A 27621-nucleotide genomic window follows, 5' to 3' on the forward strand; every position below is an offset into this window, starting at 1 on the left:
TGCATCCTTGCCAACATCTGTTGTTTCCTATGTTGTTAATTTTAGCCGTTCTGACAGGTGTGAGATGATATCTCATTGTGGTTTTGATTTGCATTTCCCTGATGTTGAGTGATAATAAGCATCTTCATGTGTCTGTTGGCCATCTGTATGTCTTCTTTGGAGAAATATCTGTTCATGTCTTCTGCCCATTTTTTAATTGGATTATTTGGTTTTTGGCATTGACTTTTATAAGTTCTTTATATATTTTGGATACTAACCCTTTATTAGATATGGCATTTGCAAATATGTTCTCCCATTCCATAAGTAGTCTTTTGGTTTTGTTGATTGTTTCCTTTGCTGTGCAGAAACATTTTATTTTGATATAGTCCCAATAGCTTATTTTTGCTATTGTTTCCCTTGCCTCAGGAAACATATCTAGAAAAATATTGCTATGGTCAGTGTCAGAGAAATTACTGCCTGTGCTCCCTTCTAGGATTTTTATGGTCTCTGGTGTCATATTTTGGTCCTTAATCCATTTTGAGTTTATTTTTGTGTATGGTCTAAGAAAGTGGTCCAGTTTCATTCTTTTGCACGTAGCTGTTCAGTTTTCCTGATATCATTTGTTGAAGAGACTGTCTTTTCCTCATTGCATATTCTTGCCTGTTTTGTCAAAAATTAATTGACCATCTAATTGTGGTTTTATTTCTGGGCTCTCTAATTTGTTCCATTGATCTACATGTCTGTTTTTGTGCCAATACCATACTGTTTTGATTACTGCAGCTTTGTAATATAACTTGAAGATGGAATTGTGATACCTCCAGTTTTGTTCTTTTTCAAGATTGCTTTGGCTATTTGGGTTCTTTTGTGGTTCCATACCAATTTTAGGATTATTTATTCTAGTTCTATGAAAAATGCTATTGGTATTTTGATAGGGACTGTGTTAAATATATAGATTGCTTTGGGTAGATGGACAGTTTAACAATATTTAATCCATGAGCATAGAATATCCTTCCAATTTTTTGTGTTGTAATCCATCAGCATGGAATATTCTTCCAATTTTTTGTGTTGTCTTCAATTTCTTTCATCAGTGTTTTATAGTTTTCAAAGTGCAGATGTTTCATCTCCTTGGCTAAGTTTATTCCTAGGTATTTTATTATTTTTGGTGCAATTGTAAATGGGATTGTTTTCTTAATTTCTCTTTCTTCTACTTCATTATTAGTACATAGAAATGCAACAGATTTCTGTATGTTGATTTTGTAACCCTCAACCTTACTGAATTCATTTATCAATTCTAGCAGTTTTTTGATGGAGTCTTTAGGGTTTTCTATATTTAGTATCATGTCATCTGCAAAGAGTGGAAGTTTTACTTCTTCCTTACCAATTTGAATGCCTTTTCTTTTTGTTGTGTGATTGCTGTGGCTAGGACTTCCAGTACTATGTTGAATAGAAGTGGTGAGTGTGGACATCCTTGTCTTGTTTCTGACCTTAGGGGGAAAGCTCTCAGTTTTTTCCCATTGAGTATGATGTTTGCTGTGGGTTTTTCATATATGGTCTTTATTATGTTGAGGTATATTCCTCTAAACCTACTTTGTTGAAGATGTTTATCATGAATGGATGTTGTGCTTTGTCAAACGCTTTTTCAGCATCTATTGAAATGATCATATGGTTTTTATCCTTTCTCTTGTTGATGTGATGTATCTTGTTGATTGATTTGTGAATATTGAACCACCCTTGCATTCCAGCAATAAATCCCACTTGATTGTGGTGAATGATTTTTTAAATGTATTGTTAGGTTTGGTTTGCTAATATTTTGCTGAGGCTTTTGCATCTATGTTCATCAGAGATACTGGCCTATAGTTCTCTTTTTTTGTAGTGTCTTTGGTATCAGGTTTATGGTGGCCTCGGAATAAATTCGGAACAGCTTTCCTTCCTCTTCTATTTTTTGGGATAGTTTGACAAGAATAGGTATTAACTCTTTAAGTGTTTGGTAGAATTCACCTGTGAAACCATGGGGTTCTGGACTTTTGTTTGCTGGGAGCTTTTTGATTACTGATTCAATTTTATTCCATAATTGGTTTGTTCAAATTTTCTATTTCTTTCTGATCCAGTTTTGAGAGGTTATATGTTTCTAGGAATTTATCCATTTCTTCTATGTTGTCCAGTTTGTTAGCATACAGTTTTTCATAATATTCTCTTTTAATCTTTTGTATTTCTGTGGTGTTGGTTGTTATTTCTCCTCTTTCATTTCTGATTTTGTCTGTTTGAGTCCTTTCTCTCTCTGTCTTTGTTTTTGTTTGTTTGTTTGATGAAGGCTTATCAATTTTATTGATCTTTTCAAAGAACCAGGTCCTGGTTTCATTGATCTGTTGTTTTTTAGTTTCTGTTTTGTTTATTTCTGCTTCTAATCTTTTTCTTTTTCTATCTCCTTTAGCTGTAAGTTTAAGTTGTTTATTTGATATTTTTCTTGTTTCTTGAGTTAGGCTTATATTACTATATACTTCCCTTTTAGAACTGCTTTTGCTGCATCCCAAAGATTTTGGACCATTGTGTTTTCATTTTCATTTGTTCCCATGTATTTTTTAATTTTCTTTTTGATTTCTTAGTTGACCCATTCATTGTTTAGTAGCATATTGTTTAACCTCTATGTATTTGTAGTCTTTCCAGATTTTTTGTTATGGTTGATTTCTAGTTTCATAGTCAGAAAAGTTACATGGTATGACTTCAATCTTTTTCAATTTGTTGAGACTTTTTTGTGGCCTAATATGTGATCTATTCTGGAGAATGTTCCATGTGCAGTTGAAAAGAAGGTATATTCTGCTGTTTTAGGATGGAATGTTCTGAATATATCTGTTAGATCCATCTGGTCCAATGTGTCATTCAAAGCCACTCTTTCCTGTTGATTTTCTGTCTGGACAATCTATCCATTGAAGTAAATGGGGTATTAAAGTCCCCTACTCTAGGGCGCCTGGGTGGCTCAGTTGGTTGGGCGACTGCCTTCGGCTCAGGTCATGATCCTGGAGTCCCGGGATCGAGTCCCGCATCGGGCTCCCTGCTCAGCGGGGAGTCTGCTTCTCCCTCTGACCCTCCCCCCCTCATGCTCGCTCTATCTCGTTCTCTCTCTCAAATAAATAAAAACCTTAAAAAATTTAAAAAAAAAAAAAAATAAAGTCCCCTACTCTTATTGCATTACTAATAATTACTTCCTTTATGTTTGTTATAAGCTGCTTTATGTATTTGGGTGCTCCCATGTTAGGTGAACAAATATATACAGTTATATTTTCTTGTGTTGTTCCCTTTATGATTAATTATATAGTGTTCTTCTTGGTCTCTTGTTACAGTCTTTGTTTTAAAGTCTACTTTGTCTGGTATAAGTATTGCTACCCTGGGTTTCTTTTCCCTTCCATTTGCACGATAAATGCTTCTCCATCCCTTCACTTTTAACCTGTACGTGTCTTTAGGTCTGAAATAAGACTCTTGTAGACCACTTTTTTAAATTTTTGATCAGGTGTATTACTTATCTCAGTTTTGTTTAGGTCTCTTGCTGTGATTTTGTCCTATTCTTTCATTTGGGACATGTTCCTCTGTCTCTTCATTCTGTCTAACTCTTTGTCTGTTACAATGTATTAGGAAAGTCAGCTACATCTCCTGCTCTCAAAAGTAGTGGTCTCACGAAGAAGAGGTCCTATGGTGCCCTCCTATGCAGTGTCCCCTATTCACAAGAACTGGTGCTTTAGGACTGTCTTGTATATGTGTTCTGTGTACCCTGCTGTTGTGGCTGAGCCACTTTTGCCTTCAGTCCAGTCATCTGCAATGGCTCTCTTCACCTGTTGTTGGCAGGGTTTGATTCCTGTGTTGTTAGTGGGTTAGTCTGGGGCCTCCCTGGGCTTGAGTTAAGTCAGACCAGGCATTTTCCAGAGATGCAGTAGCATCGATGTACAGGATGCTTTCCCTGTGTTGTCCCCTGAGAAGTTTTATTGGTGGGCAGGGCCTGTAGTCAGACCAGATGTCTACTCCCAGCCTACTGCTGGGTCACAGTTGGACTGGTGTGTGTGGTTATCTTCCCCTCTCTCTGGGGCAAGAGTCACTTTGGAGTGGTGCTGGTCCTTGTTGGGGCTGCTTGCATGTTGCCAGGCTTGTGACATCAATTTGGATGGGCTCTAGCCAAAGGTGTATTAGAGGAGGCCTGTCCAAAGGAAAACATAGGAGTGGGACAGTGGTGTTATCAAGGTCTGAGAAGGTTTGCTGTGGGAGGGGACCTGCAGCCCCTGGAAACCATGGCCTGCCAGGTTGGAGGAGGTGTATCTGCAGAAGTATGTGGGGGTAGGGTGCACTGTTAGCAAGTTCGGTAGCAAATGTCAGCATGTTGATACTGTGCTGGTTGTGGTGTCTGTGTGTCTAGGCTGGGGGTAGGGGAGGGAAATGGCACTTGCCAACTTCTTCGTTCCTGGACAGGTCTCCTATCAATGCCTGCCCCTTTAGCACACACTCTGAGATTAGTAAACAGATCTCCCTCCCGTTTATCTCAGGCAGCTTTCAAATGGCTGCTTCTCTGCTGTATCTCCATGGGGCTGTTTGTTGTGCTGTCTCTTTAAGGGCAGGAACTCAGTTTCCTATTGCCCTCCCAGCTCTCCCAGAGCTAAGCCTACTGATTTTTGAAGTTCCAGATGTTAAGCCCCATTGATTATAAGAACTCACAAAATTCGGCCCATCTGGTGTTTAAAGCCAAATGTTATGGGGATTCATCTTCCCTGTGTGGGTTCCCTGTGACTGTGGTGCCTGATGTGAGGATCTATTTCTTTCCCCCTCTTCACCCCTGCAGTGTCCCTCCCTCCTGGAACAATCTTGCGGGTCCATTTAGTTTCTGACCATGTTTCCACTCTTCCTATCCTCTTTGATGTGGCCTCCTCTCTACATTTAGCTGTGGAGAGTCTATTCTACCAGTCTTCAGGTTATTTTCTGAACCTATTACATCTATTTACACTGATATGGGTGTTATCTAGTTCTATCTGTGGGACAGGTGAGCTTAGGATTCTCCTACCATCTTCTGCATTTATTTTATTGTGAGTGAAGTCAAGCACCTTTTATAATTTCTTTTTTCAATTTTTTGTTGTGGTATAAAATGCATATAAAATAAAATTTATCATCCTGATATATTTAAGTGTATTTATTTCAGTGGTATTAAATACATTCATAATGTTATGCAACCATCACCACTATCCATCTCCAGAACTCTTTTCATCTTATAAAACTGAAACTCTGTCCCCATTAAAGACTAATCCCTCATTTCCTCTCCCCAGCCTCTGGCAACCACCACTGTACTTTGTTTTTATGACTTTGACTACTCTAAGTACTTTATCACACAGCATTTTTTGTGTGTGGCTGGCTTATTTTACTTAGCATAATGTCTTACAGGTTCATCCATCCTATAGTATGCGTCAGAATTTCTTTCCTTTTAAGGGCTGAATAGTCCTTTGTATACATAGACTACATTTGGTTTATTATTTATCTGTTGAGGGACACTTGTGTAACTTCCACATTTTAGCTACTGTGAGTAATGCTGATATGAAGATGGGTGTATAAATATTTCCTTGAGACCTGTTTTCCATTCTTTTGGGTGAATACCCCTAATGGATTTGCTGGATTATATGGACATTCTATTTTTTTAAAACTTTTTTGGGGCGCCTGGGTGGCTCAGTTGGTTAAGCGACTGCCTTCAGCTCAGGTCATGATCCTGGAGTCCCAGGATCGAGTCCCGCATCGGGCTCCCTGCTCGGCAGGGAGTCTGCTTCTCCCTCTGATCCTCCCCCCTCTCATGCTCTCTGTCTCTCATTTTAAAAAAAATTTTTTTTTGAGGAAACATCATATAGTTTTCCACCATGGCTATACCATTTTACATTCCTACCAATGGTATGCAAGAGTCCCAATTTCTCCACATTCTTTTCAACACTTGCTGTTTTCTTTTTCTTTTTCATCTTTTTTTTTTATAGTAGCTATCCTAAGGAGTGTGAGGTGATGTCTCATTGTAGTTTTGACTTCTATTTCCCTGATGAGTAGTGATGTTGAACATCTTTTCATGTGTTTGTTGGCTATTTGCATCTTTTTTTGAGAAATGGCTATTCAAGTTCTTTCTTTTTTTTTTTTTTTTTTTTTTGCCACAAGGTGTGTTTTATTTTCATTAATCATACAAATAATTTGCTGTAATATCCCAGGGCAAACTGGAGAATTTGGCAGTCTGATTGGAGAGTCCCCTCAGAGACTTGCAGGCTAGTGGCATTGGCTTGGAGTGCCTGGGTTCACAGTGCAGCTTGTTACTTACCCGTCTAGCGGGTGACTCTTCTTCCTCTACATGACTGGGGTGTCTTGAAGATGAGAGGGGTGGGGAATCCTCTAGGTTCTTAGGAAATTTCACTTCACTTCTCCTGCTCAATGGGCTCTTTGGCTGGCAGGGTGTTCTCCTGTTTCTCTGTTTTCTTCAGGTTGGCCTTATCAAAGCTGGCAATTTTCCCCATGTCTGGCTTGCCTGACATTTTCTTAAAGTGATCCATGGAGTTTCACTCCAAGCCTGGTGCCTGGTGCCACTCACATTGCTGCAGCAAGAGACTGCTCTTTCCCCATTTTTAATCAGGTGTTTATTATTTTGTTGATTTTAGGAGCTTTTTAAATATTCTGGGTATTCTCTTATTAGATATATAATTTGCAAATATATTTTCCCATTCTGTGGGTTGTCTTTTTACTGTATGGATAATGTCTTTTGATTCACAAAATTTTTGTTTTCATGAAATGCGATTTGTCTATTTTTTCTTATGTTACCTGTGCCTTTGCTGTCATATCCTTGAAATCATCGCCAAACCCAATGTTGTACAGTTTTTCTCCAATGTTTTCTTCTAAGAATTATATTATTTTAGGTTCTTGATCCATTTGGAGTTAATTTTTGTTTAATTTTTGTTAAAAAGAACTTCATTCTTTTGCATGTGTAAGTCCAGTTTTGCCAGCACCATCTATTGAAAAGAAACTGTGCTTTCTCTATTGAATGGTCTTGGTGTCCTTATCAAAAATCATTTGACCATATATGTAAGGGTTTATTTCTGTGCTCTCTATTCTATTCTATTGGTCAATATGTCTGTCATTATGCAAATATCACATTGGTTTGATTGCTGTAGCTTAATAGTAAGTTTTGAAATCAGGATGTGTGAGTCCTCCAACTTTGTTCTTCTTTTTCAACATAGTTTCAGCTATTTATGATTCCTTACAATTCCATATGAATTTGAGGGTTGGCTGTTGCATTTCTGCAAGAAAGGCTGTTGAAATATTGATAGGAAGCACATCAAATCTGCAGCTTAATTGGGGTAGTATTGCCAGTTTAACGATATTAAGTCTTTCAACACAAGAAAATGGGATGTCTTCCATTTATTTATATATTTTAAAATTTCTTTAAAAAAGAGAGAGAGAGAAAGAAACAAACCATAAGAGACTCTTAATGATAGAGAACAAACGGGGGGTTGATGGAGGGAGATGGGTGGGGGATGGGCTAGATGGGTGATGAGTATTAAGGAGGGTACTTGTTAGGATGAACACTGGGTGTTGTATGTAAGTGATGAATCACTGAATTCTCCTCCTGAAACCAATATTGCATTGTATATTAACTAATTAGAATTTAAATAAAAATTTAAAAGGAAAAAACAAAATAAAACAATTTCTTTCAATGTTTTGTAGTATTCATTGGGTGAGTCTTTCACTATCTTGGTTACATTTATTCCTAAGTATTTTATCCTTTTTGATGCTATTATAAATGAAATTATTTTCTTAATTCCTTTTTCAGATTGTTCTTCACTAGTGTATAGAAATATAACTGACTTGTGCCTGTTAATCTTTTATCCTGATATTTAACTGAATTTGTTTATTAGCTCTTATTGTGTGTGTGTGTATTCTATAGGATTTTCCATATATAAATCATATTATCTGTGAATAGAAATAGTTTTACTCCTTATTTCCAACTTAGACAGCTTTTATTTCTTTTTCTTGTCTAATTGCTCTAGTTAGAACTTCCAGTACAATGTTGAATAGAAATGGTGAAAGTGAGCATCCTTGTCTTATTCCTGATCTATAAGGGGTAAAGCTTTCAGTCTTTTACCATTGGATATGAAGTTAGCAGTGAGTGTTTCATAAATAAATAAATGTCTTTTATCATGTTGAGGAAGTTCCCTTCTAATCCTAGGGTGTTTGAATTATCAAATGTTTTTTCTCTATCAATTGAGAGGATCTTGTGGTTTTTTATCTTAATTTTATTAAGGAGATGTGTTACCCTGATTGATTTTCATAAGTTGAACCACCCTTATGTTCCTTGGGCAAACCCTGCTTAGTCACGGTGTATAATCCTTTTAATATGCTGTTGGATTTGGCTTGCTAGTATTTATTTCATTGAGAATTTTTGCATCTACATTCATAATGGATATCCACCTGTATTTTTCTTTTCTTTTCTTTGGCTTTGGTATCAGGGTAATCCTGGCCTCAGAATGAGTTAGGAAGTGTTCTTTCCTGATCTATTTTTTAGATGAATTTGAGGACAATTGGTGTTAGTTATCCAAATGTTTGTTAGAATTCAAAAGGGAGGGGTGCCTGGGTGGCTCAGTCGTTAAGCGTCTGCCTTCGGCTCAGGTCATGATCTCAGGGTCCTGGGATCGAGCCCTGCATCCGGCTCCCTGCATCCGGCTCCCTGCATCCGGCTCCCTGCTCGGCGGGAAGCCTGCTCCTCCCTCTCCCACTCCCCCTGCTTGTGTTCACTCTCTCGCTGTCTCTCTCTGTCAAATAAATAAATAAAACCTTAAAAAAAAAAGGAATTCAAAAGGGAAACCATCTGGTCTTGGGTTTTTCTTTGTAGAAAGTTTTTTGATTACTGATTCATTTTTTTTACTTGTTAGAGGCTTATTCAGATTTTATATTTCTTCTTCAGTCAGTTTTGGTAGTTTGTGTGTTTCTAGGAATTTAGCCATTTCATTTAGATTATCTAATTTGTTGATGTACAGTTCATAATAACTTCTTATAATCCTTTCTAGTTTTGTAAGATCAGTAGTAATGTCCCACTTTCATATTTTATTTTAGTAATTTGAGTCTTCTCTCCTTTTTCTTAGTCTAACTAAAGATTAGTCAGCCTTACTGATCTTTTCAGAGAGCCAACATTTTTTAGTTGTTTCTCTATATTGCCTTCTATTTTCTATTTTCTTTATCTTCCCTCTACTGAGAATGATTTCCTTCCCTCTACTAGTTTTGGGTTTAGATTGTTCTTGTTTTGCTAGTGCAAAGTTCAGTTAGGTTATTGATTTGAGCTCTTTCTTCTCTCTTAATGCGATACATCTTCCTCTGAGTACTCTTCTCAATGTATCCCATAAGTTTTGGTATTTGGGGTTGTTTTGTTTTCATTAATGTCGAAGTATTTCCTAATTTTTTTTGTGATTCCTTCTTTGACCCATTGACCGTTTAAGAATGTATTGCTTAATTTCTTAATTTATGAGTTTTCCAAATTTCTTTCTGTTAGTGATTTCTAATTTTGTTCCACTGTTATTAGAGAAAATATTTTGTATGATTTCATTCTTTTTTAATTTATTGGGACTTTTTGATGGGTGAATATATAGTTTATGCTGGAGAATGATCCATGTGCACTTGAGAAGAATGTGTATTCTGCTATAGTTGAGTTAAATGATCTATCCATGTCTTTTAGGTTAGTTGACTTAAAGTATTCTTTAAATTGTCTATTTTCTTGTTCATCTTTTTTATACTTGTTCTGTCTGTTATCGAAAATAGAGGGGCGCCTGGGTGGCTCAGTTGGTTAAGCGACTGCCTTCAGCTCGGGTCATGATCCTGGAGTCCTGGGATCGAGTCCCGCATCGGGCTACCTGCTCAGCAGGGAGTCTGCTTCTCCCTCTCCCGCTCCCCCCTCTTGTGCTCTTTCTCTCTCTCACTCTCTCTCAAATAAATAAATAAAATCTTTAAAAAAAAAAAAAAAATAGAATGTTGAAATCTCCAACTAGAATTAGAATAGAATTATCTGTTTCTCCCTTCAATTCTGTCAGTTTTTGCTTCATGTAGTTAGAAGCTGTATTGTCATATTGCATATATATTCATAATTGTTGCATTTCTAGTGAGAATTACCCTGTTTTTGATATATAATGCTTTATTTGTCTCCTGAAATAATTTTTTACTTAAAGTACAGTTTTGTTTGGTATTAGCTTAGCCACACCTGTTCATTTTTGGTTACTATTTGCTTGGAGTTTATTTCTATCCTTTTACTTGCAACCTAGTTGTATCTTTGAGTCTCTTATAGAGAGCATATAGTTAGATCATGGGTTGTTTTTTTCTTTTCCATTTTGCCAATCTCTGACTTTTGTTGAAGATTTTAATCCATTTACATTTACAAGTAATCACTATTAAGGACTTACTTCTTCCATTTTGTTATTGGTTTTCCATAAATCTTACATTTTTTTGTTCCTCAATTCCTCCATTGTTGACTTTTGTTTTTATTCTTTTTATGTGTGTTGGTGTATGGTGTGATGCTTAATTTTGTTCCAACTTGACTAGGATAAGGGGGACACAGTATTTTGGGGTGTGTCTGTGAATGTGTTTCTGGAAGAGATTAGCATTTGATTCCGTAGACTGAGTAAATAGACCCATCTTTACCAATGGGGGTGGGCATCATCGAATCTACTGAGGGCCTGAATAAAACAAAAAAAGCAAAGGAAAAGTGAATTCCTTCTCTCTCTTCTTGAGCTGGAAAGTCCATTTCTTCCTGCCCTCAGACATCAGAGCTCCTGGTTCTTGGGTCTTTGGACTCTAGGACTTACACAACAGCCTCCTGGTTCTTAGGCCTTTGGCCTTGGACTAAGAATTATACCATTGGTTCCCTTGGTTCTCAGGTCTTTGGGCTCAGATTAAATTATACTACTGGATTTCCTGGCTCTGAAGTTTGCAGACAGCAGACTGTGGGATTTCTTGGCCTCTATAATCACAGGAACCAGCTCCTGTAATAAATTTTCTCTGATATATATCCATATATATCCTATATATATATACTGTTTCTGGAGAGCCCTAATTAATGCATACAGTTTTTTAAATGATTTTATTTATTTGTTTTGTTTTAGAGAGAGAGAGAAAGAATGTGAGTGGGGGAGGGGCAGAGGAAGAGGGAGAGAGAGAATCTCAAGCAGACTCCATGCTGAGTGTGGAGGCTGACATGGGGCTCAGTCTCATGACCTGAGCCAAAATCAAGAGCCGGACACTTAACCAACTGAGCCACCCAGGTGCCCTACATACAATTTTGATTCCCTTCTTATTTCCTTTTCTATATAGTTTTTAGTTATTTTCTTAGTAGTTGGTCTGGGTATTACAATAACAATCTAGCTTGAATTAATATAAACTTAGCTTCAAAAGTCTGCAAAATCTCTGCTCCTATACAAACTCATCCCCCCTACCATGTTTTGTTGCCAAAAACTACATCTTTATGCATCGTGTGCCCAATTAACATAGATTTATAATTATTGTTTTATGTATTTGTCTTTTGAATCATATAGGAAAAAAATAGAGGAGTTGAAAATATAATTATGCTGGGTTTATATTTACTTATATAGTTACCTTTACAGTGTTTTATATTTCTTCATATAGTTTCAAGTTACTGTCTAGTATTCTTCCATTTCAATTTAAGGCACTTTAGCATTTCTTTTGCAGTAGGTCTACTAGTGACAAACTGCCTCAGCTTTTATTTATCTTGGAATATCTTGACTTCTCTCTTATTTTTGAAAGATAAATTTGCTTAATATAGAATTCTTTGTTGGAGAGTTTTGTTTTTGTTTTTGTTTTTTTAGCACTTTAAATATGTCATTCTGCTGCCTTCCAGCCTCCATGATATTTTATGAGAAATTAGCTGTTAATCTTATTAAGGATCCCTTGTATGTGATGAACCACTTTTGTTACTTTCAAGATTCTCTTTTTGTCTTTGACTTTCAACAATTGTGTCTCATTGTAGATCTCTTTGAATTTATCTTACCTAGAGATTGTTGAGCTTCTTAGAGTTCTGTAAATTTGAAGAGTTTTTGGCAATTATTCCTTCAAATACTCTTTCTGCTCCTGTCTTTCTTGTCCTTCCCAAGGGCAACTTCCCAACTCCCATTGAGTTTATCTTGGCATTCTTGATGGAGTCCCACATGTAACTGAGGCTCTATTAATTTTTCTCTGTTCTTTTTTCTTCCTGTTCCTAAGAGTGGATAATCTTAATTGGCCTGTCTTCAAGTTTGCTGATTCTTTTTCCTGACTGTTCAGATCTGCTGTTGAATTTTTCATTTCATTTATTATACTTTTCAACTCTAAAATTTCTAGTTGGCTTATTTTATACTTTTTATTTCTTCATTGATATTCCCTGTTTGGTAGGACATTGTTTTCCTGGTTTCCTTTAGTTATTCATTCCTAGTTTCCTTAGTACTTTGGGCATAATTAGGACAGTTGATTTAAAGATCTTTATCTAGTAAGTCCAATAGCTGGAGTTCCTCAGGGATAGTTTTTCTTAATTTCTTTTTTCTTTGAGTGCTTCATAACTTTTTGCTGAAAACTGAATATTTTAATATTATAATGTGGTAACTCTGGAAATCAAATTCTTCCCTCTCTCCAGGGTTTGTTTTTGTTGCTCGTAGTTTGTAGTTGTTTAGTGACTTTCCCAGACTACTGTTATAAAGACTACTTTTTTTGTCATGTGTGATCATAAAGTCTCTGGTTAACTTAGTGGTCAACTAGTGAAATTTGACAGACTTCTTAAATACCTGGAGCCAAAAAAACAAAAAACACTCTCCCAGTCTTTGCAGATTAACTGTGTTGAGGTACACTCCTTCAGTGCTTTTAGCCAGGCTGTTTACATCTCTGCTTTGTCTTTCATGTCTCACATGTGCAGAGACCAAAGGTCAGCCAGATGTGAAAGACTAGGGTGTTCTCAAGCTTTTTCTAAACATGGTTCCAACCCTGGGCATGCATGTGCCCCTTTAGATTCCCTAGTATATGTGGAAACTTTCAAAGTCTTTATTCCCTCATGTATTTTTCCCCCAGCATCATCCTCTCAGGTTTTTTTCATTTCTGTACTGTGTGCCTGTCTGTTATCCCTTGCACCAGGAGGTTGTGTCTCTTATATTTCCTTTTAAATGATTTTGAGAGATGTTGTCCAGGAGAAAGTTCCAAGGTGGGCAAAACAAAAGTAAGCTCCTTAGCCAGTCCTTCAGGGAATCTCCAGACACGTCAAACCATGTAATCACAGTTACTTGAGAGAAAAGTCCATAATACCCTCTCTGGTATCAGCAAACCACACCAGGAACATGAGCTGCCATCCCCACAGATGCCACCAAGCTGGGGAGTGGGGGATAGGAAGTGAGTAAGTTAAAACACCACAGTACTCTCTTACCAAAATAGAGCAGTTTCTTTCCTCATTAAGCATTGCCCTGACTGTGGTAAATTTTTAAGTTAGTTTTCAGAGCTCTGATAAAGTTGATTCTGACAGTTTTTGCCAGCTTAATTGTTGCTTTAGTGAAGGGACATAGATTTGGAGTTCTCTACTTTGCCATTTTTGGCAATGTCAGTCTTATATTTGTATAATTTTAAAAATCATTTTTGGGGCACTGGGTGGCTCAGTTGGTTGGGCATCCAACTCTTGATTTCAGCTTGGGTCATGATCTCAGGGTCATGGGATCAGGCCCCATGTAGGGCTCTGTGCGCAGCAGGGAGTCTGCTTGAGGATTCTCTCCCTCTCCTTCTGCCCCTCCCCCTGCTCACACACACATACTCTCTCTCTCAAATAAATGGATGAATCTTTTAAAAAATCACTCTTATAATTTTCTGTGAATTGTGTATTCACTTACTTTGTTCATATTTTGCTGGGTTATTAACTTTTTCTAATTCATTTACAGTTATTTACATAGTAGGGAAATGAACCACTTGTCTGTGATGGGAGTTTCATATACATATTTCCCAGTTTGTCATTTGTCATTTGTCTTTGTAATGGTTTTGCCACTCAGATTTTTTCATTTTTCTTTTGTGTAGTTAAATTTATCAGTCTTTTTCTATCATGACTTCTGGACTTTGGAATCCTAATTATCAAAGGCTTTACCTACTCTAAAATTATAAGATGATTCATCCCTATTTTCTACTAGAATGTTTATGGCTTAATTTTCTCACATTTAAATTCTTTTTTTTTTATTCTTATGTTAATCCCCATACATTACATCATTAGTTTTAGATGTAGTGTTCCATGATTCATTGTTTGTGCATAACACCCAGTGCTCCATGCAGAACGTGCCCTCCTCAATACCCATCACCAGGCTAACCCATCCTCCCACCCCCCTCCCCTCTAGAACCCTCAGTTTGTTTTTCAGAGTCCATCGTCTCTCATGGTTCGTCTACCCCTCCGATTTCCCCCGCTTCATTCTTCCCCTCCTGCTACCTTCTTCTTCTTCTTCTTTTTTTTTTTCTTAACATATATTGCATTATTTGTTTCAGAGGTACAGATCTGAGATTCAATAGTCTTGCACAATTCACAGTGCTTACCAGAGCACATACCCTCCCCAGTGTCTATCACCCAGTCACCCCATCCCTCCCACCCCACCCCCCACTCCAGCAACCCTCAGTTTGTTTCCTGAGATTAAGAATTCCTCATATCAGTGAGGTCATATGATACATGTCTTTCTCTGTTTGACTTATTTCGCTCAGCATAATACCCTCCAGTTCCATCCACGTCGTTGCAAATGGCAAGATCTCATTCCTTTTGATGGCTGCATCTCACATTTAAATTCTTGATCCATTTTGGATTTATCTTAACTTAGTAAGTTGTGATTAATAGATCTAACCTTTTCCCCCCAAGATATTCATGTTCTTGAAGAAGAGATATTCTTAAGTTTAGCAAGTGTTTATTAGTATCAGGTAGCTTCTGTGAAAATATGAGTAGTTAAATTACTGGCATTGCTCTTGTTTTAGGATGACCTGGTTTTTAATTCTAGCCCTTGTCACTTAATCACTGTATGAACATGAGCAACGCATTCACCCAGTGGGAATTTTCTGTTTCCCAATCTGTAAACAGTGATAATAGTTTCTGCCCAGGCTATCACAGGGGATTATTACAAAATTAGCCAAGACAGTGTCTTTGCCAGGGACTGTGGATGCATACAATGCTAACCACAATGTAAGGCAGTAGTAATGATAAATAAAATCATAGCAGGACTTTATATTTGAATGGTGCTCATTCCCATCTAAATACAACAACATTGAGACAACCCAGTGCAGTGTCTGGCACATAGTAGGTACCTGGTTAGTATTTGCATATTTTTTGAATCTCTATTGAATCTTTACTATTTGCCAAGAACTACAATTTATTTCACTAAGCAAAACACTCCAAACTCATGAACTCACTCATGAAATTTATGTTCTGTTGGGATAGAGAAGTACAATAATCAAAATAAGTAAAATGTATAGTATATTAGCTAATGAGCAATGATAAGGAGAAAAATAGTCAGGGAAAGAGTATTGAGGGTTGAGAGATGCAATTCCAAATAGGACAGTCAGAGAAAGCCACTCTGAGAAGGTGGCATTTGCACAAAGACATAAAGGAGGTGGGAAGGAAAGTGAGTTGTGTGGCTGCCTGGGGGAAGAGCCAGGCAGGCAGAAGGAACAGCAAGAGCAAAGGCCCTGAGGTTGGAGGATAAGCAGAGGCTAGAGCAGCTGAGCAAAATAAACAAAGGTGAGAATATTGGAGAGTAAGGGAGGGCAAGGGGCTGAGGAAGGAGGCCAGATCATGTACAGCCTGTAAGGGCATCATAGGGAGTTAGGCTTTTATTCTGTGAAAGATGGAACGCCACTGGAGGGTTTCAAAGAGAATAGTGACGTGACGTGACGTGACGTGACGTGACGTGACTTGGGTTCTAACAGGAGCCAGGATCCCTCAGTCTGGTGTGTGCAGAATAGATTGAAGAGGGGCCAGGGAAGAAAGCAGAGTGCCATTAGGAGGCCCTTGCAGGCATCCAAGCAAGAAATGATGGTGGCTTGGGCCATGTCAGTAGGAGTGGGGGAGCAGGAAAGTGGGTGGATTCTAGATCATTCTTGAGTGTAGAGCAGACAGGCTTCTTGGTAACTTGGATGGGATGTGGGGTGTCAGAGAAAGAAAGGGGTTCAGGATGCCTCCAAAGTTTTTGTTGGATAAAGGAGTCACCAGTTTTGTACCTGAGGAAACTGAGGCACACAGAAGTGAGGGGGCTCCATCCAAGGCCTGAGCACTGGCCCACTGAGCACCTGCCCACTTGTTCCTCATTGCAGAGGAAAGTCTGGAGAGGTGCGCAGCCCTACCAGGTGGGCAGCCTCGCCCTCCGACTGCCCGCTGGTGCTGCGGAAGCTCATTCGCAAGGAAGACATCCGGGCTGGCTGCCGGTGCACGGTGAAGGCACCCTTGGTAACGGATGTGGAGCTGGAGCGCTTCCTGTCCGCACCCCGAGACCCCAGCCAGGTACTGGTGTTTGGGATAGTCTCAAGCCAGAACCCCACCAGCACCGCACAGCTCCAGTGGCTGCTCGACACACTCCACAGTCACCGGCAGCAGGGCCGCGCCTCGCCCTGCATCCAGGTTGGTCCAGGGCCCAGCTCGGGCGGCCTCAAGGGAAGACCGCCCCCCAGGGGCGCTAGGACTGACTGAGCATCTGGCTGAGAGGCTGCCCTTCGGCCTCAGCACATGGGCCCCCTTTCACTTCCTTTTCTCCTTGGGGCCTTTGCACACACTCTTCAACACACCATCTGCCATGTTTCGCCTGTCTTCTCTCTCTCTGACTCATCCTCCTGTCCGGAGACGAATGTCACCACATCAAAGTGGGTGCTCGTTCTGACCTTGAGATCTTTTCTGCCATTTTCATCCAGAGCACTCCCCATAGCGTGTGGTTATGTATTGGTGTGAGTACTTGGAGCAGAGATGGACTCCCCAATGGATACTCAGGACTCAAGAATGTTCATAGACTGTGGCTGAGGACCTACTGTGTGCTGGCCCCGTGCCAGGCCCAGAGGGGCTCCCAGCATGGTGGGGCAACAGCTATAGCAGCCCTGAGCAGGGCCATGAAAGGCCAGCTCCGGGGGGTTCAGGAGCTGGGAGCAGGGCCTGCCACCTCCAGAGAGTCAGGGAGAGTCTCCCAGGATGAGAGGGTTCGAGTGTTCCCATCAGAGGCAGCAGCCTGTGCAAAGGTGGTCAGGGAAAGGGGCGCTTGAGGTCCCTGTTCATTGTGGTTGAAGTCTCAAGGATCTGCAGGGGCACATAGAACACCCCCTGGTCCTGTCCTGCCTGCAGGGTCGTTCCTGAGTCTCATCATCATCCTCCCTCAGTAACCTTCCATGGCAGGTTTATCACAGTTCAGGGGTGACCCTATCCCCACTCCAACTGGAGGAGAGGATGCCATGTGAGCACATTAGCTTTGTGTCTACCTGGTGACTTCTTTCAAATCCTCTTGGCCCTATGCCCTCTCTGTTCCACTATCTGCCCCTTCTCCCTTTACTGCAGTCCTGACTTCCAAGTTTTTGTATCTGCCCTGGGGATACCCTCTCCAGCTCTCCTCCCAGGACCATGGCCTCCCTGACCCTATGTGCCCACCCTTGTGCCTGCACTTCAGCCAGTGCCAGGAGCTTGGCATTGGAACCCTTCTGATCAGACACCAAAAGCCTTTTTACTAGTCTTGTACATCCAAGCTGTGTATTCTAGAGTCACCCCCAATTTACATAGACTTAGTGAACACTTATTGAGTCCTGCCCTGTGCTCATCGGTGTATAGACATAGGATCCCTGCCCACATGGGAACTTAGAGGTGACTTTAGTTTACCTCAAGGCTATTAATTTTTCATTAATAGTTATCTGTAAGCATAAGATGCATGGCAGTCCAGCCCAGCTCTGAGTAGCATGAATGGGGACAGGGCCTGACCTTGAATCTGAGATAGGAGTGGGCAGTGGGATTTGAGGAGTGTGGAGGACAGTTCTGGAGGGAGGTGTCAGGTTTCACAGTGACTCTGGTTTCACCATCCCAGTGTGTGTGATTAAGACAGAAATGTTCCTTAACATTGTCTTACTCCGAAAGCTAGAATGCCAGATATAGTTCTGGATTTCACATTTTAAATAGAAACATCAGGCAGGACAGCTGGAGGCACCTGGAATAAAAGGCAGATTAAACCAGAAAACATTATACATGAGCTATTTTAATGGATTTGTAGCATCCAGAAATAAGGAAGAGAAAGAGACCCCCTTTACTCTGGCTTGACCAGGCCCCACCTTGAGATGTAGGTTTGATTCAGGTCCCAGCACTGGATCTAATGACAGCGAGGTATCCAGAGGGCAGCCAGCAGTGGTAGAGGGTGGAGGAATCCTGAAAATGGGTACACCCATGAATATGGTATACCTTCAAATCTCCAACATGGCTACTTCCAGGCAGAGGGAACAGTCAAGTCCTGCAGACCCTTAGAGGGTGGAGCTAGTGGCTGTCATGTGGTGGGGGGCAGTTATCTCCATGACAACCTTCACCAGCAGAAGGCCCTAGATGGACCTAGATGATCATGGCAATGGTCATGGGAGGTGTGCATGTGGGAGCTGAACAGCCTGTTGAGCAGGAGTTGGGAGACCGTGTTGAATGGGGCTCCAGGACTCCATGGAACCTGGTCAGCCTGAGAATGCAGGAATCTGAGTGCATCCTCTTGGCATAGGATTGATGGGCACTTACTTCTGTCTTGGCAGTGCCGGCATGACCCATACCGCCTGCTGCGGTATGACCTGGACAGCTCTCTGCAGAAGGACCCACCCCTGCTGGTGAAGAAGTATGCTGTGGTGCCAGGGATGGTTCTGGTGAGCTGGGGCCAAGGGGGGCACTCACCGCCAATTGCCTGCCAACAGCCCCTGTCTCCCACAGCCCCTACCTTTGTGGAATCACAGATATGGGAGGGAGAAAGAGAGAGGGTCTGTGAGATCTGAGGCCCAGAGAGCAGAAGGCCTGACTGAGAGTCACCCAGCTTATAGAGTCAGGGCTGGAGTCCAGTCTCCTGTTCCCAGCCTGACCCCATCCATCCCTCATCCTGGAAGACTCAAGGGAGCAGGGCACACCTAACCTAGAGAACCAAATTCTCTTCATCTGGTTTTTTTGCTTTGTTTTGTTTTAGAGATTGATTGATTGATTGATTGATTGATTAGAGAGAGAGAAAGAGCATGAGTGGGAGAGGGACAGAGGGAGAGGGGGAGAGAGAATCCTCAAGCAGACTCCCCACTGAGTGAGGAGCCCCATGCAGGGCTCAATCCCAGGACCCTGAGATCATGACCTGAACCGAAATTAAGAGTTGGACATTTAACTTACTGAGCCACCCAGGCACCCCCCTCTTCATCTGTTTCTAAGTAACTTTTTACTAAAAACAGGGCATTGTAAAAAAAATATATATTCATTGTAGAAAGTTTAGAATATACAATTTAGAGGGGTGCCTGGGTGGCTCAGTTGGTTAAGCATCTGCCTTCGGCTCAGGTTGTGATCTCAGGGTCCTGGGATCAAGCCCCACATTGGGCTCCTTGCTCAGCGGGGAGCCTGCTTCTCCCTCCACCTGCCACTTCCCCTGCTTCTCTCTCTCTCGCACTCTCTCTCTCTCTCTGTGACAAATAAATAAATAAATAAATAAAATCTTAAAAAAAAAGAATATACAATTTAGAAAATAATGACTTCCCCGTATTACCCAGATTGCCTTATGCAGCAAGTATGTACTGGGCACCTGCTAGATTCAGCACAATTGGAAGCTCTGGGGCACACCCCTGCTAACATTATGGCCTCTGGCTTTTTTAGTCTTTTTTCTGACTTTGGGGGTACTGCTTTTTTAAATTGTTATTTTAACCACTGCATAAGAATCTGACATTTGATTTCTCTACCTATGAGCCTTTTGTTGGACATTTAGGTTATTTCCATGTTGGCCGGGCAGGGGTAGAGGGGACATACCAAATAACACTCTAATGGATATCCTTGCACAAAAATCTTTGGACACGTGTCTACTTGCTGGAGACAGACATTAGAGGGTGGGGGTTCAGAGAGCAGTAGGACAAGATCCCTGCCCTCCAGAGGCTCCCATCCCATGGGACCAGTTGATCAGTGCATAGGGATAAGTGGTCCAGTCAGCTGTAGGTGGGTGTGGTGGGGCCCTCTGAGCAGGAAGAAACCCTTCCAGCCCCAGGGCTCTGGAGCGCTTGTGTGTGAAGTGGCATCTGAGCAGGTGGGCCAGCAGGGGGCAAAGGTTGGGATGGTGGGGCTGCCATCTGACTTGGGAGGACTTGATGGGGAACAGGCTCAGCCACACTTCCCTGGGCGGCTTCGGGAGGGCAGCACCCTTCCCCCCACTGCTGAAACCATCAGAGAAAGGCCTGGCTTCTGGCACAAGCTCTAAGAGCCCATGGCACTGGCCTGAGATTCAGTGCTGGTGTGCTGAGGGCCTCTCCCGCCATGTCCTTCCTGTGTGTCTACAGATGTTCGCAGGGGGGAAGCTCCTTTTTGGTGGCTGCATTTTGAATGGATATGGCTTTAGCAGGCAGAATCTGCTGAAACAGATCTTTCAGGCTCAACAAGACTGCAAGATGGGCTACTTCCTGCCAGACAACTACAAATTTAGGTAAAACAGGAAAAACTCAGGATGCAGGGGCAGGCATGGGGTGGGAGGAGACCTTGCTCTGGAAGGGACACTGGTGGGGAAAGAAGCTGGCAGCAAGCAGAAGACTTCACAGGTGGCAAGGGGGAATGAGGCCATGTTGTTGGTTTCTCTGGGACACAAGTTGGGGGAAAGGTCCCTCTTGGAGAAAGGGGGACACGGGATGGTTTGCACAGTGCTGGTTTCTGGGGCAGGGAGGCTCATGAAGACAGGTTTGGGTAGGGGTCCTAGGGACACCTCCACCTTTTTCCCCATCACACCCCATCCCAGTCCTGCTTCTCTGTTTACCAGCAGGGCCACGTAGACAAGGGTTCCTCAGGAAGTGAGCTCAGACCCTTGTGAAGGGAAATGGGGTGGTGCTGGCTTAAGACTGCCTCTTGGCCACTGACTGCAGGTTTTTCAACCAGGTGATGCCCATCTATTGAGTGCCTCCCAGGCCTAGCTTGGGTGAGATGAACAAAGGTTGGTCTCTTGGCTCAAGAAGCATGCAGCCTGGTCCAGGGAAGGAGCCCACAATTTATGACATTGCTAGAGCCTATGTTAGGAGTGGATTCTGGAATGCCTGGGCTGTACAGTGCAGTGTAAACCTTACTGGGTCAGGGGTCCCAAGACGAGGCGGGAGCCCCAACTCTGCTCTTTATAAGCCAGGGGTCCATTTGCCTCCCTAATCCTCATTGTCTTCACCTTTAAAATGAGGATGGTAAATCCCACCTCTTATGAAAGTGTGTTTGCCGAAGTGCCATATAAACCACAATGAGGAGCAAACACACCAAAGGCCAAAGCATTGCCTGCCTGTGCACAGGGGCTCCCTCTGCCTGCACCCCTAGCACGCTGAGTGGACAGCAACCCAACCTGTTCCCACCAGGCCCCTCAGCTTTCTAGGAGTCCTGACGCCAATTTCTCCCCAGCGCACTGAGTTTGAGCTGTGCCAGAATGTCTGCCTGACCCTAAACAGGTTCCTCTAGAAGGAACCATAGAGGTCACACCCTGACCCCAGCATCCTAGACCGCTTAGTAGAGAAGGCAGGATCCCCAGGAGCCCCGGGGACATCAGGAAGGGCAGATGCTGCCAGGTGCAGAGAAGAAAGTCATTGAGACCCCACCGCTGAAGACTCAAGGAGGGCTTGGGGGTCCTTCAAGACCAGCTAGCTCATTGACAGTCCCAGGGAAAAAGGGAAACGGAGGCTGTGGGTCTGCTCAGGTTCAAGAAAGAACGATGGGGAGGATGCCATCCAGAAGGCCCAAACTGAAGATGAGCGGCGGAGGCCACTGGCAGATGCCAAAAACAGCAAGCAAAGGCATTTCAAGAGACATTTAATGGATGGGGTGCTTGTGGGTGTGGTAGATGCGGAGTGAGAGAGGCCAAAACCAGTTACAAGGAGATGTAGCTCTTCATTTGGCTGCCACTGTCCTTGCAAGGACCGTTTACCCTCTCTGCCTCAGCTGCTTTGTCTGTAAAGCAAGAATGAGCAGTTTTCATTGCCCTGGGTTGTGCGGATTAGATGAGTTAGGTAGGTGAGAAATTCTGGCACATCACAAACATTTATTGAGAGGTTATAAGTTACAGTTGTTAGTGCTGTTATTATTGCTAAAATGAATTCTAGGCTCCTAATTTGTTACATACAAGGGTTCTGAAAGGACTTCATGCTTACAACAGATTTCAGTAAGTTTTTGAGGAATGGTGGGGAGAGAATCAGCAAACTACCCACACACAAACACAGACACACACATACAGACACACACACAGATGCACACAGAGACATGCACACAGACACACTGAGACACACAAACACACAGATGCACACACAGACAAAAACACACAGAGATACACACACAGACACACACATTCATGCACAGTCTAGGTTTTTGAAAGTGGAAGGGGGAGGATTCCTGAGATTATAAACCAGTAGGACTCCTCTTAATTCTAGAATGGCCTATTAGGTTGGCAGTTTGAAAGCACTTAGAGAAAAAAAGGAATGGAATTTGACAAGAAAATGTTGCCATAACAACAGCTCTTTTATCTACATAAAAGCTTGAGGTGAAAGGAACCACCTCAAGCTCAGTGATGTAAAACCACACAGCCATTTCCTATTATTGTCTCTGAGGGTCTGGGGGCTGATGGGGCTCAGCTAGGTAGTGCTTGCTTGGGGTCTCTCATGTGGTCACGTCAGAAGATGACAGTGGCCAGAGTCATCTCAAAGACTTGCTCATTCCCATACCTGGCCATCCATGCAGACTTTCAGCCAGAACACTTACCACCTGGCTTATCCGTGTGGCCTGGGCTTCCTCAGACATGGTGGGTGGCTCAGTTCCAAAGCAAGTGTCCTGAGATGCAGCCAGGTGGGACCTGTGTTGCCTCCTAAGTCAGGTAGCATCACCTTGCACTGCACATGAGTCCCTAGGACCAGCCCATATTCAAACGAGGGGAATGAGACCACACCTCTTGATGGGAGGAGTGTCAAAGAATTTTTGGACGTGTTCTACAGCCAGCCACTGGTCCGATTCCTCTTCCAGCAGGGTAACTAGAATAGGAGTGAGACATGCTGTCGGCCTAGAATAACTTCAAGGAAGACACTGGGTGAGATCTCTTGATGTCCTTACGAACAAGATGGTTGGATGAGGCTCAAGCAGATGCTTGTTCGGCCAAGTGATCACCAGCAAGTGGTGATTAGCCTGAAGGGCAGACCTCTGTGTTTGGCCTGTCCACTTTTCCCCTAAATATGTAACTTGGATGTGTTCGTGGAAGGCTGATCGATCAGTTGTGCCCTAGGTGGGGAAGGATGACAGAATGGAGGTTCGCAGGAGGCTCAGCCGCCAAGCAGTGGTTTGGGAGGTTTATGGTCAGTGGATATGGAAAGTGCCAGCATGACAGAGCGCCATGCTGAAAAACAACCTAGAAGTCAGCGCTGTCGGTGTAGCCCAAGGGAGATGCTCTTCCTGGAGTTCTAGTGTTTTCATTTCTGGGTCCTCTGTTACAAGAGGGGGCTGGCAGACAGCCTCACATTCACAGCTAGTGGGGGGGCCCTCACTGTCTCTGGGCGGGAATCATTTCTTCCTTGCCAGAGTAGACTTCCGATCTGCTTGGTTCTGTACAGCTCTAGTGGGAGGACTCGAGGCAGGGAGCTGAGAGGGAGAGGATACAGGTCTGCAGAGTAAATGCAGGGAAGTGGGCAGAGCTGGAGGACAGCTCCAGAAGGCCTGCGCTGCTCACTGGGCACTCAGAGGAGCCAGCCGCAGAGACAGCTGTGGGTTGGGAAGGGCTGAAGGTCTCTCTGTACCTGTTAAGCCGGGTGTCCTGCATCACACGGCCCACCTCCCTTCTCTTTGTGTCCTTTGCTCAGCCCCAGGGCCTGGCACATAGAACCCCCTGGGGACATGTTCACTGAATGATGACCCCGAGCTGATTTTATCCCCGGGAGGCAGAGGTCAGGTCAGACTGAGGAAGGGCTGATTGACAGAGGGTCTACTGATAACCAGTGGCCATGGTCCTCTGGCCGCTCCTCATATACCTCCTGTGAGGGAGGCTCCTCTCCCCAGAAGCAGCCCTCGATTTTAACCCAAAAGTCGTGCCCCTCCTACTGCCTGCCCGGGCTCGTGCTCAGCACTGGGGATTTGGAAGTGAACATGATCTCTACCTGCTTTACCTTGGCCAATCCAAAGACGCAGAAATCGATAAGAAAATGAGTAAAGGGAACTAATCATTAGAGGAATGCAAGTCAAAACCACCGTGAAATACCACCTCATACCCATTAGGATGGCTACTATCAAAAAAACAAAAACAGCACGTTTTGGCGAGGCTGTGGAGATACTGGAAGGCGCGTGAGCTGCGGGCGGGGATGTGACACGGCGTGGCCACTGTGGAAACAGTTACACAGCGTTATGATTCAACAATTTCACTTGTGGGTAGCTACCTAAAAGAGCTGAAAGTGGGGTTTCAAAGAGATATTTGTACACCTGTGTTCATAGCAGCATTATTCATAATATCCAAGAAGAGGACGCAACCCAAGTGTCCATCAGTGGATAAACGGATAAAAAAAAATGTGTTCTGTGCATACAGTGGAATATTGCTCAGCCTTAAAAAGGAAGGAAATCCTATCACAAGCTACAACATGGATGCGCCTCAAGGACATTATGCTCAGTGAAATGAGCCAGTCACAAGAGGACAAACACCGCATGATTGCACTTACATGAGGACCACAGAGGAGTCAAATGCACAGAGACAGATAGGGTGGTGGCTGTCAGGGGCTGGGGATGGAACAATGGGCAGCTGGTATTTAATGGGGACAGAGTTTCAGTTTGGGAAGATGAAAAAGTCTGGCGGTAGATAGTGGTGATGGCTCTACAGCAATGTGAATGTACTTAATGCCACTAAAGTATGCATTGGAAAATGGATAAATGTTATGTTCTGTACTTTTAACCACAACTTAAAAGTGGGGGGTTAGGGAAGATGCTCTGTGGGTGCTTTTAGCTGAGGGAGGGGGAAGGAAAGGGGCTGTTTTCCCCTGTTAGCGAGCTCCCAGGGCGAGGGCTGATTTGGTCTTCAAAGCCCACCCTCTCTGCTCTGGTAACACTGGTCCCATTCTCCATCCGCCCAGGGCCAGGCAGAGGAGACGGTTTCCCCAGCGGCCAGTACGTTTCATTTGTCAACAGCCCCAGGCCTGGTGGAGGGCCTCACCTGGGGACACTGCTGATGCTCCCCACATCCTGGTCACCCTGACTCTCTCATCTTGTAACCTGCTATTGGAAGCTCTCACCTAGGGGTGCTTTTCCAGTGCCCCACTCGGATGGATTCCCATTTCTCCATTTACCTGTGCTTTGAGTCCCTAGGAAGTACTGAGCTGTGACCCATGTGGGGGTGGGGTGGGGTGGGGCGTGGGGACAGGAGTAAGAGTCCTTAGCACCACCATGGTGCTCAGGAAGTCTCAAGAGACCCACTCCCAGAATCTACTTTCCTACCACCTTTGTCCAAATGGGACCAAAGGGGACAGGGGAGCCAGCTCAGTCCATACCTCCATTTTAAATTTTTCTAGCGTTTTCAAAATGATGGAAGATGCCCTCCTCTCCCCTCCCCCCTGCTCGTCTCTTGTCCCCAAAATGCCTTGCCCTCAAGCAAGTGGCATAGCAGGGGCTCAATAAATACGAAGAAACAATGAAACAACAGGGCCTGTCCTGTCTCTGTATTCATTAGTTTCTTAAGACTCCTGTAACAGTGGTCCACAAACTGAGTAGCTTAAACTGAAATATATTATGTCATGGTTCTGGAGGCCAGAGACAGAGGTGTAGGCAGAGAAGTGCTAGGGTGCTAGGGAAGGCCTTGCTCCAGGCCAGTCTCCTGGCTTCTGGTAGTTCCTTGGCTTGTGGCAGCATTATTACTCCAGGCTTCACGTGGTGTCCTCCCATCTGTTTATCTGTGTCCACATTACCCCCTTTTTTTATAAGGACACCAGGTATGTTGAATTAGAGGTCCACCCTACTCCGGTATAACTTCCTCTTGACTCATTACATCTGCAATAATCCTATTTCCAAATAAGGTCACATTCTAGGGTACTGGGGGTTAGGACTCCACCAACCTTTGAGTTTGGGGAGGGGGACACAAGCAGCCCGTAAGACTCTACATAATGGCTTATTTCCTTGGCCTCCTGTGCTCTCTCCTTTGCTCACTTACGGAGCCCTCCTGCCCCACCGGTGGTCAGTGCTGGGTGCACAGATGTCACTGACATAGAGTCAGGGTGACTCCAACCTTAAACAGAGGCCAGAAAAAACAAGCTCCAGGGAGTCTCTGGGTCCCCAGGGGTCAGGCTCTCCCTTTACCCACCCTGGGGAGGAGAAACCCTGCGCTCTTTTCTCTATTGGAGCTGGAATGCTAAATGGCAGTACCAAGCAGGGGCTACTTACTCGGGGCCCCCTCTGGCTGTGCCTCTGCTGAGCCTTGCCCTCCCTTCCCTGCCTCCCCTGCAGCATTCCAACCTATATCCCAGTCCTGGAAGACCCCGACTCAGCCAAGAAAGCAATATCGGCAGACATCCAAGAAAGCTTCTCCTCGTTGGCCATGGGGGACAAGATGGAGGAGTCCCCTCCTGAAGCTGAGAAGAAGTAGGTGGCCACCCCAGCCCCAGGGCTGAGGGGCCCTCCTGTGATCAACAGAATGGGCATGGCTCACAGCAGGGCCCCTGGCTCTGCCACAGGCCACAGAGTTCATGTGGGGCTAAGTAGCTTTGGGCAAGTCACTCCTCCCCGCCCCGGGCGTGGGTCATCTCCAACCATCCCTGATATCTGGCCCATTTAATCAATACCATGTCTAGCTGGGCAGCAAGCCTGCTCCCGGAGCTGCAGGCAGTGGTCTGGGTGGTGGAGATTGAGACCTTTTGTAGACTTTGCAGTGAAACCCTACAACCCAGACCCTCAGTCTGAGAACGGTAGAGACTGCCTGCCGTCTCCCTGCAAGAAACCTTCAAGACCTGCCAAAAGTCCACTAACTTGGCCATGTTAACTGAAGCGAATTACGTATTCTGCAAGAGTGTAAAAATCACCCAATTCTCCTGAAGATAGAAAAGCAAAATTGTGAGCACCTAGAAAGGTCACAGGTGCCTCTGGGTCCCCCAGGTTGGAGCAACACCCAGAGGGCTTCAGCTGTGCATGGCGGAGGGCCAAGTGCACTTCTGCTCAGGCCAGGGCAGGGCTCTGAGCGCTGTCCACACCAGTTCTCTCCACCCATTTCCCAGCATTTGCTTCTCTCTATTTTGATTTTTAGAGTGAAACCACCTGAAGTGGATCTGCCTGTTCTCAGCAAAGCCAGGAGGGGCAGTAAGAAGGCGGTCCCCTGGAAAAAACAGGCCTTCAAGAGATGATGCTGCCCCTACGGCTACCCAGAGCTCCAAGCCTGGACACAGCTCCTCTCACATCCACCCCAGCCCTGCCTCCCAAGCCTCCCACCCCCTTTCTCT

At 43.6% G+C, this 27621-nt stretch overlaps 2 protein-coding genes across 2 annotated transcripts in view; one reads left to right on the forward strand and one right to left on the reverse strand.

Annotated features, from left to right (window-relative positions):
- The window catches only part of CUNH3orf20 (chromosome unknown C3orf20 homolog), an 81934-nt gene extending 54925 nt beyond the window's left edge, over positions 1 to 27009 (forward strand). The window contains exons 12-15 of the mRNA XM_045902173.3: positions 16306 to 16609; positions 18745 to 18852; positions 20500 to 20642; positions 26636 to 27009. Of these exons, the coding sequence (XP_045758129.2) occupies positions 16306 to 16609; positions 18745 to 18852; positions 20500 to 20642; positions 26636 to 26774 (694 nt within the window). The 3' untranslated portion in view covers positions 26775 to 27009. The remainder of the gene's footprint in view (positions 1 to 16305; positions 16610 to 18744; positions 18853 to 20499; positions 20643 to 26635) is intronic.
- Positions 6390 to 6506, reverse strand: LOC123864047 (thymosin beta-10-like). The gene has a single exon (XM_045904275.1). It carries the CDS (start codon positions 6504 to 6506, stop codon positions 6390 to 6392), a length of 117 nt encoding a protein of 38 aa, XP_045760231.1.
- Positions 27010 to 27621: the final 612 nt, after the last annotated feature.

This window comes from Mirounga angustirostris, unplaced genomic scaffold (genome assembly GCF_029215605.1).
Source record: "Mirounga angustirostris isolate CCGP_5_RB_7025 unplaced genomic scaffold, mMirAng1.0.hap1 SCAF_1, whole genome shotgun sequence".
Classification (NCBI taxonomy): domain Eukaryota; kingdom Metazoa; phylum Chordata; class Mammalia; order Carnivora; family Phocidae; genus Mirounga; species Mirounga angustirostris.

What these genes read in the sequence shown, in the direction of transcription:
- LOC123864047 (XM_045904275.1), bottom strand. Translation starts at nt 6,506, where the DNA reads ATGTCAGGCAAGCCAGACATGGGGAAAATTGCCAGCTTTGATAAGGCC.